At 50.9% G+C, this 9681-nt stretch overlaps 2 protein-coding genes across 2 annotated transcripts, besides 17 other annotated features; both read left to right on the plus strand.

The window, feature by feature from the left end:
* Nucleotides 1–37: a sequence feature (A-rich).
* A 69-nt stretch (nucleotides 38–106) lies between these two features.
* Nucleotides 107–132: a microsatellite.
* A 225-nt stretch (nucleotides 133–357) lies between these two features.
* Nucleotides 358–416: a microsatellite.
* Nucleotides 417–496: 80 nt separating this feature from the next.
* Nucleotides 497–532: a microsatellite.
* Nucleotides 533–627: 95 nt separating this feature from the next.
* Nucleotides 628–646: a microsatellite.
* A 101-nt stretch (nucleotides 647–747) lies between these two features.
* TraAM80_03011 (putative cation transporter) lies at nucleotides 748–2790 on the plus strand (the record flags this gene model as incomplete). Its single annotated transcript, XM_029379994.1, has 1 exon — nucleotides 748–2790. One exon carries the CDS (start codon nucleotides 748–750, stop codon nucleotides 2788–2790), a length of 2043 nt encoding a protein of 680 aa, XP_029240127.1.
* Nucleotides 2791–2814: 24 nt separating this feature from the next.
* Nucleotides 2815–2885: a microsatellite.
* A 5-nt stretch (nucleotides 2886–2890) lies between these two features.
* Nucleotides 2891–2962: a microsatellite.
* Nucleotides 2963–3187: 225 nt separating this feature from the next.
* Nucleotides 3188–3219: a microsatellite.
* Nucleotides 3219–3244: a microsatellite.
* A 486-nt stretch (nucleotides 3245–3730) lies between these two features.
* Nucleotides 3731–3764: a microsatellite.
* Nucleotides 3765–3998: 234 nt separating this feature from the next.
* Nucleotides 3999–7892, plus strand: TraAM80_03012 (putative ubiquitin hydrolase; the record flags this gene model as incomplete). Its single annotated transcript, XM_029379995.1, has 1 exon — nucleotides 3999–7892. One exon carries the CDS (start codon nucleotides 3999–4001, stop codon nucleotides 7890–7892), a length of 3894 nt encoding a protein of 1297 aa, XP_029240128.1.
* Nucleotides 7893–7910: 18 nt separating this feature from the next.
* Nucleotides 7911–7931: a microsatellite.
* A 103-nt stretch (nucleotides 7932–8034) lies between these two features.
* Nucleotides 8035–8072: a microsatellite.
* Nucleotides 8073–8247: 175 nt separating this feature from the next.
* Nucleotides 8248–8278: a microsatellite.
* A 5-nt stretch (nucleotides 8279–8283) lies between these two features.
* Nucleotides 8284–8364: a microsatellite.
* Nucleotides 8365–8765: 401 nt separating this feature from the next.
* Nucleotides 8766–8813: a microsatellite.
* Nucleotides 8814–9088: 275 nt separating this feature from the next.
* Nucleotides 9089–9120: a microsatellite.
* Nucleotides 9121–9651: 531 nt separating this feature from the next.
* Nucleotides 9652–9680: a microsatellite.
* Nucleotide 9681: the final 1 nt, after the last annotated feature.

Raw genomic sequence — 9681 nt, forward strand, 5'->3', positions numbered from 1 at the left:
AACAGCAACAATAAAAAAAAAAAAGAAGAAAAGAGAAGGGAGTAGGTACATGTGATGTATGGACTTGGTGCAGGCACGCAGAAGAGCTGCAAGCAAGGGAGGATTCTGTTTGTTTGTTTTTGTTTGTTTTTTCCTTTTGGTATGACTTCCCTCTCTCCCTTTGCTCATAGGCTGTGGTGATTGAATTCCCGTTTTGCATTCCTCTTTCCTACTCACCTGCCCCTCGTTTGTGCTAAAGGCGCGGATGGACAAACGATTACAATTATACAGTTAATAATATACACATAGAAAATGAAAGACGGGAGGAAACAAAGCAACAACTTGATGTAGACGACAATGGAAATCTGTGTGAAATGCATATATATATATATGTATATGTATATATATATATATATATGTATATATATATATGTATAAATGCCACCTCTCTGGGTGTTACTGCCCCCCTCTGTGATTTAGCAACCACCGTCTCTTTGTTATACGTATATGTATAATATTATTGTTTTGTTGTTGTTTTTGTTGTTGTGGTGGTCATCGCCCAATACGCCGCGCGAAGGCAGCAGGCGGAGAGAAGGCGAGTTCACACGTCTGCACATATCGTTACATACATACCCCCCCCCCCCCCCCATATATATATATATATATAGGCTGGGGTGGGGGTGACAAGGACAAGCACGGGAAGACAAGGGTGCATCGTGGATTCCAAAAGCATCTATTAGAATATAAACTAAAAATTCTTGCAGGCCAATGAGTGAACGGAGTGCGTCGGGGCAAGAGGATTCCGGCAGCATGTGGGATGAAGCACAGCCCCTGCTACTTGAGGATCAGCACGCACAGAGAGTGTTCGAAAGGATCCAACAATTTCACGCCTTGTTTCAGAGCGGCGCACTCACCGAGGAGGAGTTCACTAAGGCGAAAGCACGTCTTATTGGCTTGGACACTATGCATTCTAGCGGGGCAAACTCGCGGGTGTCACATCGCTCGGAGAGACACAGACACCGTGTGAAACACAGCAGAGAAATCAAGGAGACGAGCTGCAGTGGGGGCACTATGTGCCATGGTGAACGAGGTCAAAGCAGAAGCCGTAGTCGCAGCCGTGGAAGCAGCAGCGGAAGCGGCAGTCGCCACCGCCGTAGTAGCAGTAGCAGTAGCAGCAGCAGCAGCAGCAGCAGTGCGTCGGGTAGCTTCATGATTGCCCCACGCGCCAACGTCTGGAAGTTACCCATCTCTGAGAGTGACACGGATAACACCAACGGCGCTGCACGGGTTACTGGTGACAAAGGGGCTTCCGGTTGCTTGCTAATTCAGGTACCGGAGAAGGAAAATATGCATGCAGTGGTGGTTGTTCCGGCGGAGAGTACGGCGCCGTCCTCACGAGCGTCCCCGCGGCGAAGGTACGGCACATTTTGTCCGGAGTGGCGCGTGCAGGAGGTGCGCGCCCGGGAGCCATTGCATGTGCCACTGCGGCCAAACTACGAGGTACGCGTGGAGTACTTTAACTGCCTTGGCGCCCGTGGTGACCAATTCAGTGATGTGAAGCTACGTGAGGACGAACTGCGGTCCCCGCTCTTTTTGCGGAGGCGCACAGCCCAACCCCCTGGTGCTCCGGGTGCGGGGACATCGCAGTCCGAGGTGGATTTAGCAAGTGCGATGGGGAAAAAATGGAAGTTGAGGGATGACTCATCAGCCTCGAGCTCGTCGACGAATCCAAATTTTGAGATGTGCCTGAACTGGTACTGGATTGACATGGTGGGGCGCGACCCATCCCGGCACAAATACAATAATGCACTTCGTTTTCTCACCGAGCAGTTTAACATTTGCGCGTCCTTCTTGACGGACAGGGATCATAGCATTGTGCTGCCGCAGATTTGCGTTTCGCCAGAGGTTCCCACGCAGTTTCTTATTTGCCTGCGCGTTGCCACGCCACAGATTGCTCTGGATGCCGACAGCGTGATGGAGCTCACCAACCGCTGGATCATTGTCGTGGACCTCAGCCAGAAGCTTGTCATTACCATCCACAGCGTGGACTGTGCATGCATCGCAATTATGCGGCGTCAGTGGAATTCCCTGATGAAGGGAAACGACATATCCTTTCAGGAGTTTCTTTTTAAGCTGCTTCACGATGCGGTACACACATATGAGAGCTCACTGGACGTCCACGTGGATCTTCTGGACCTGTGCGAATCTAAGCTCTTCTACTTTGGGCACAGTAGCATGCGCAATGAGAAGCTCGAAGAAGATAGTCGCCGGGGCAAACTTTCCAATAGAAAAGTGCTTTCACACTTTTCGAAGAGTTCCCACTCCCCATTCCTGTTGAAGCTACTTAATGAGAAGAACACAAAGCCCATGGACAAGGGCGCGATGAACATGTTTCTGTATCACCTGCATCGACGTACGAATGTGCAATATCGCATGCTCAGCATTACGCAGGAGGTACTCGCGACGAGTTTTATGAAGCTGCGCCTATGTAGCAAGGAGCACGCCAAGCAGATGTGTGTGAGCTGTATTGAGCTCATTGATCGGGCGCTGGAGGTTCGTGACGAGGCCAAGACGCTGCTCAACCTGCACATCTCTCTTCAGTCCTTCCGCGCAAATGAGCTGATGGCTGTACTGACAAAATTTTCCGCTTTTTTTATACCGTGTAGTTTTCTTGCTGGCGTGTACGGGATGAACTTCCCGAATGTGCCCGAGTTCAGGTGGGAGTACTCCTACTACTACTTCTGGACTGTGTGCTTCGGTCTTTGTTTTATCATCTACATGTACTTGAATGCGCAGGGGCTGCTGAATTAGAGGGCGCGTTATGTTTATGACTGGAACAACAAGAAAAGAAAACAAAAAAAAATGGCAAACAAACCTAAAATAAAATGAAAAAAAAGAAAAAAAAAGTATAATTTTTTTCATTTTCATTTTATATATATTTCTATTTTTGCTTTGTTTTGTTTTGATCTTGCTTTTGTTGTTGCCATTTGTATATGGATGCATAAAGGCCTGAAATCACGAGATGTGTGGGTGAGGGAAATACTCAGGTGTGTGTGTGTGTGCGTCATTTGTGCCTCACAATGGCACGTGCAGCGCCCCCCCAACGTCCCCAACGCCGTCCCTTCTTGCCTCGCATCTCTTCCTCTGCTCATGCAAGCCGGTGCTCACTGCCTCATACTCACTCATTCTTGCATTTTTCCCGTTTACACTCTATCTATCTCTCTCTCTCTCTCTCTCTCTATATATATATATATATATATTATATGGCCGCGTAGTCAACACAGCAGTTATTAAATTATTTTTGTTTGCGTTTTTGCTGCTCTTCTTCCGAGCTCCCTGTGTGTGCGTGTGTTTATTCACTCTCCGCTGGAGTCAGCAACAACATTATAGATTTAAGCCTCCGTGTATTGGCGTGCAGGTTCCCCCCTTCCTGACGCTTGCTCTCGCTCTCAGGTGTATACGCAATTATACCTACTGAGAGTGTGCGAGAAGGGCGTCGCGGCCGCGTCACGTAGTAGACAAGCACAACTTGAGCTGAGTTGCTTAAATCCGTTGCGAGGCTACGGCGTGCTTCACATCTTCACGGGCACGTTTTCTAGCGGCCCTACGACACGAGGAAGTGCGGCCGTGCCTGTGGCTGCGTAACTTGGCTTTTTCTTGTTGTTTGGAGCCGTGAACGAATTACTGTTGGTGTTTGGTTGGTTGTTGTTGCTGGTTTTTTGTTTTTTTTTGGTGGGCGGGACACGGGAGATTGCTTTAGTTTTAGTTGTTTTTGTTTTGTTTTTACTAGTTGTGTTTATCGTCCCGTTGCAGGTTGGCGTCCCACCTTGATACCCCGGCATTGCACGCGTACTATCACGTTAGTAGTCAAGCGGTTTCATTTGATTTTTTGTTTATCCAGCACCGTATACGTCTGGCGTGCCACGAAGCGGCAGCGGTGTCCACCCAGCGACAAACACCCATAGAGAGAGAGGGAGGGAGGAAGTGGGGTAGAGCGAGCCGAGGTACGGAAACTAACGATGAATGGGCGTAACGATAACCTGTTGCCTCCCATTGGAAGCGATGATAGGGTTACTGGGTCGGAGTCGTCGATGGAGGATTCCTCCCCGGGCACCGTTCCGCCTTCGACGTCGATAGAATCTGGCCAAGACGGGGACAATGTGCTGTGGCCGGAGGAGCAGCAGGGTGAAAACAACACTTCTTTGATGTGTGAGGTTGAGAATGGCACTGCGGCGGCAGCAACACCGGAGGCGGCGGAGGATTTGTCTGTGCCCTCGTCGGGGCTTATCAACGAGGGGTGTACTTGCTACCTGAACTCCCTGTTGCAGCTACTCTTCCACCTTGGCTACTTCCGCAACGCCGTCTACCGCATGCCAGACGAGGCTGACGAGTATGGATGCAGTATTCCTCAGGCACTGAAGGAATTGCTTTTTCATATGCAGAAACGCACGACACCGGGGCACACCAAAAAGTTAACCGCCGCGTTTGGGTGGACAGAGAGGGAGCTGTTCATCCAGCACGACATTCAGGAGATGGCAACCCTGTTGCGTGACAACCTGGAGGAGAAAATGAAGGGAACGGTGACGGAAGGGACCATCAATCAACTTTTCGAGGGACGTGGGGAACAGGTGGTGATGACGCTCGATAAGGCGCACGTGTCCCGAAGCCGTGACACGTTTTACGACATTCACCTGCCGCTGACTCCGTACGTGACTCTCATTGAGAGCCTCCGTTCACTGACGGTCAAGGAGCAGTTGGTAGGGGACAACAAGTACCGTGTTGAGGAACCTGGGAAGAAACCGGAGTACAAGGATGCGGAAAAGAGCTACGAGTTTCGCCGTTTTCCACCTGTTATTTGGTTTCACCTGAAACGGTTTGAAATGAATCTTATGTCACCCTCGCTTGAGATGAAGAAGGTGAACAGTCGCCTCGAATTCCCCCTGGAGCTGTGTCTGCAGGAGTTTGAGAAGGGTGATGAGGGCAGTGATACGGGAGCGACGCAGAATCAAGGCAACGAGAAGCATGCGGGTCAAACGATGGAGCCGCAGCAACAGCCATTCAGCACACATTCACCCGCCATTTATGACTTGCAAGGTGTTATCGTGCATCGTGGTTCAGTGCGTAGTGGACACTACTACTGCTACATTCGTCAGTGGGACCCTGTCCATGAACGCTTTGTACGCTGGATTGAATACGACGATGAGAAAGTCACCGTCGTGTCGGAGGATTTGGCTGTTAGTAACAACTTTGGGGGGCACCTGATGCGGCAAGGCCGTTCATCGGCCGTCATGGCCACAAACAATGCGTATATACTATCCTACGTGCGGCGTGCTGATTGCCCCAAGGTGTTGGCCCCCCCGCCGTTGGATAGTATTCCCCAACGTGTGTTGGACGCATTAGAGAGTGAAATACTCGAGGAGGAACGTCGGCAGCGAATAGAAGATGAACAGCGCCGCAAACTGAATATTGTCCTCTTCACCGATGACATCATTCGCGAGTACGTTGACGCCTTTCCAAGTGAACTCTTCCCTAGAGACACACGAACCGCTGAGATACCTGGAATTGTATTGGAGGTGCAGAAGCAAGACACAGTGCGCTTAGTATATGATAAGGTTGCCACGCATAAACAGTTGAGTGCCTTGCACTTAGTCCCTGGCGAATTTTGTTTATGGCGTTCCCTGGCACATCGAGGGCAGCGTCGAGATATCCCGCTTAAAATACATACCTCCCGTGGAGACACTTTGATGACTAGCTACCTTGACAGGAACGAGGAACTTGGGAGTCCCATGACGACGATTTTACTCTACCTACAGCTGCCCACAACGTTGCCTCCGTTCCCTGTGACGGATGCAACACCTCTTATCTGTGAAGCGCAAAAAAGCGTGGGTGTGAATGAGATCAGGTGCTCCATGCACCTTCGTTACCCAACCCAGCTTGACGCTGTTATGCTTTATTTGGAATGCAGCTGCGACCGGCGTTACCAGCTCCTTGTCTATCTGGAGCTCCTGGACACCGATGGGTTTCTACTGGAATACAAAGATCGCGGATACGCCAGTGAGCAGACTGTGTTTAATCTCAAAGTTAATCCAGAAGGGCGACTTATACAGAAACTGGTGTATCAAATTGAGACTCCAGGGGTGCCGTCAAGCGTGGGGGTGCGTGAGATACGTTTAGGTGCCCCTGCCGCGGCATTACCGAGCCTGCAGCCAAAATACAGTCCGGGTGAGGCGGTGTTGCAAGAACCGACCAAGGGCAGTGTCTTGATTTTTTTTAAATACTTCAATTATGTGACGCATCGTCTGACGTACGCCGGATCAGCGATAGTACCGCTAACCGCTACGATAGAGGCTTGTGCGAATGTACTACGTCATCTGTTAGGTGAGGAGGGTACAGTTACGAGACCTATTCAAATGCTTGAGGAAAGGCGTGGAATCGTGCATCCGTTACGTAACGACGAAACTATTGCCTCCATATCCGCAGTGGTGCTCGTTGGACAACAGAAGGACGCGCCACTGGTATGTTGCTACCCAGGAGTCGAAAACTATCTCAGTGCACTTTCGCATGCCATCCATGCACGCATCATGTACGTCAAGTTTGGCAAAAGAAACACTTCGCCCACGTTGATGTTGGATAGCAATAACAGCAGGAGTGGTGGTAGTTGTAGTAGTGTTTATACTACTGGAAAAGGTGAAGTCGGTAGGAGTAGTGGTGACGTTTTGGCTGGTGACGACGGCGCGGGAGGAGGTGTGGCTGGGAAGTGTCACGTCCTGGAATTTGTTTTGTCAACCGCGGAGGACAGTGGGGAATGCTGTGACACCAACTTCTACAACTCACGGAGGTTTGAGGTTGTCAGGGAGTATGCGATGACCATGGACACTCGCTGGAGCTACGCAGAGGTGTGTCACGTGGTGGGCGAGAAGAGTGGCTATGACCCAAATTATATTCGGTTGTATCGTGCCGACACCAGTGTGGCAGAGCAGCTGTCGCCCGAGGTGGATCCCTCACTGAGCACCGAAACGGTGGGGAACATTTTAAATAGCGGACGAAACGCCTTTTTCTTTGAGGTGCTGCCAGAACCCCGGCGTCTCATCGAGGCCATGCCGCGGGTGATTGCGACAGTTCGCACCGAAAAGAATGAACCCCTTTATACAGAGAAACTGGTGGTGCGTCAAAATGTGACATTTGGAGAGCTGGTGCAGGGGATCCTGCAGCGATGTTTTTTGGTGTTGCAACGGCGGCGTTCCGCTGCTTCTGCCGCTGTCACTGACGGTAGCGCCAGCAGTCATACAAGTGATCATGCCATGAGGACTGGTGCGCATAGCACCACCTCCACCCGTAGGAGCAGTCGTGCGACAACCCCTTTTGTCATTGGTTTACACTACTTGATTCTGGTGGTGGACGTGGGTGCCGGTGTGATCAAGCAAATTATTGAGGCTCCCATGACGCCAGACGGCAAGTGCAACTGTCGGATGCCTGTTCTGGCGGGGAGGGAACCGTTGACACTCTCGCTGGTGCCAGCGCAGCCGTTGCAGGATAATCAATTTCGTCTCGCTTGCTGTCAAGGTGAATGGCGGGATGAAATGTACGGGTATCCGCCCCTCACATTTGGACAGCCATTTGTCGTGACTGTCAGCGACTCCATCACCGTTACGGGGGCGCGGGAGGTGCTGCTTGCGTACACGGGGGTTTTGCCGAGTGAGGTGGAGTCGTCAAAAAATGGTGTGCTGATGTACCTCGATGTGGTTCGCTCCTTCCCGTCATGGGACGATAAACTTTTCCTATACTGGAAGTGTACGGAGAATCATAGTAACCGCATTCCCTCGCTGATGCTGAATCACAAGCGGCCGCGGGAAAGGCAAGGGTCCCGTTACGTTGCGCAGAACAACCCCACACTGCGGATATCAAAGAGATGAAACAGACAAACTGAGTACGTGTGTGTCTGTGTGTGTGTGGCATTCGGAATTGGCACCGGCAATCGAAGTGGGCGGGGAGGCAAAGGCGAGGTTGAGTCTGCGGGGGTTTTCCAAAACTTGGGGATTGTCTCAAAGTTTCCCCTTTTGTTTTTGCTTTTTTTTTCTTTTGTTTCGTTTTGTGTGTGTGCTCGGTTGGGTGTTGATGGTGCCGCCGACACCCTTTGCGGGGTCCGCCAAGGGGTGAAGCACGTTTCCTCTTTGTGTCGCCCCTTGTTTTTTTGTCTTTGAAGGACGCCTGAGAGGAGCGATAGAGGACAGGGTGGGGGGGCACGTGCAGGTGCGTGCTCTTCCCCCTACCCACACACACACACACATACATACAGACAGTTGCTTCCTTTCTCTTTCGCCTTCTCTCTCTCTCGTTTTTTTTTGTTTTATCACTGCCTCTTTTTTTCTCCCGATTCTTTTCTCTGCACGTGTGTGCAGGTCAACGCGAGGAGGGCCCCGATGGCAACGGTGGGAGATGGAGAAGGGGGAGGAGGAATGAGTGAGTGACACAGTTTCCCACGCTGACGCTCAGAAATAATATAAACACCTAAACAAAAAAAAAAAGAGGAAATGAAGGTGTTGTGGGTGCCTGTGCGTTGCAGCCGTTGGGTGTGCGTGTGCTGTGAGCGCCGTTTCTCATCTATGTAATGCCGGAGTGAGGCTGGATGTGGGAGAGGGATTTGAATTTATGTGATGTGTGCTTGTATCCATCCACCTTATGATGAAGGGGACGTAGTTTTGAGTGTGTTGGGTTGTACGCATGTATTTGATCCGAGCGACTGTAGATTCTCCCCTCTTTCTTTTGCATCCCACTCAAGGAAAGATTGTGTGTGTGTGTGTGCGTGTGTGTGTCTTTGCTTTGTGTGTTGTTGTCACCGTAAAAATTTATTGCAGGGCGACGGTAATGAATAAACGCAGTGCCTTGCTTGCGGCGTGACATGTTGTCATGGTGCCTGGTGCTTTCTACGAGACCCACCGGAATGCCTCTGCTGTGCTGGGGGACGAACACGAGGGAATGGCGAGCTGGTGCCGAGGTTGATTTCTGCCCTTTCTCTCCCTGCGGGTGTGAGGGAAGAGAAAAATGATTCGGAACAAAAAGCAAAAAAAAAAATGAAGGATGAGAATAAATGTGAATGCTCGCTGTTGAGTTTGCTTTTTTTTTGGTTTTTGTTCCTGTTTTGGCCCCGCGTTGTGACTCCTCGTGTTACCATTTGCTTCGTTGGCTGCGCGGGGTGTGTCGTTCTCCTCAGTGTGTGCGTGCGGGCCGCCGGGTTCGAGGCGGTGGGGCGGCGCGAATGATCTGCGCGGTGTGGAGGGCCGACTGCCCTCTCTTCAACTCCCTCCTTAAAAAAAAAAATATCCTTTTTCTCTCTCTTGCTGTGTGGGTGCGTCTCCGCCGCTTCTGCTGCGAAGGGTTCAAAGGAAGCGACGCACGTGGGCATCCGACCACACACCTACGAACGTGTCACAGACCCACAGACGACAGATAGGCAAATAGATAAGTACATCTCCCACTCCATCGCACGTGCTCACTGGGTGCCTGCCTCCGTGTGCACATCTGTCGTCTGTGACTGGCTAGTGAGAGGTGCGGGGTTTCGCTGCGGCCAGTGACGCGTCCTCCGCTGCACGCGCAAGGCACAGGGGAAGGGGAGAGAGGTGCGCTGCAACACACACGCGTACGAACTGCAAGGAACAAGATAGACGAAAAAGCATATATATATATATATATATATATATATAA

The sequence above is a fragment of the Trypanosoma rangeli genome (assembly GCF_003719475.1).
Source record: "Trypanosoma rangeli strain AM80 chromosome Unknown Tra_15.4_contig_00074, whole genome shotgun sequence".
NCBI classification, from domain to species: Eukaryota; Euglenozoa; class Kinetoplastea; order Trypanosomatida; family Trypanosomatidae; genus Trypanosoma; species Trypanosoma rangeli.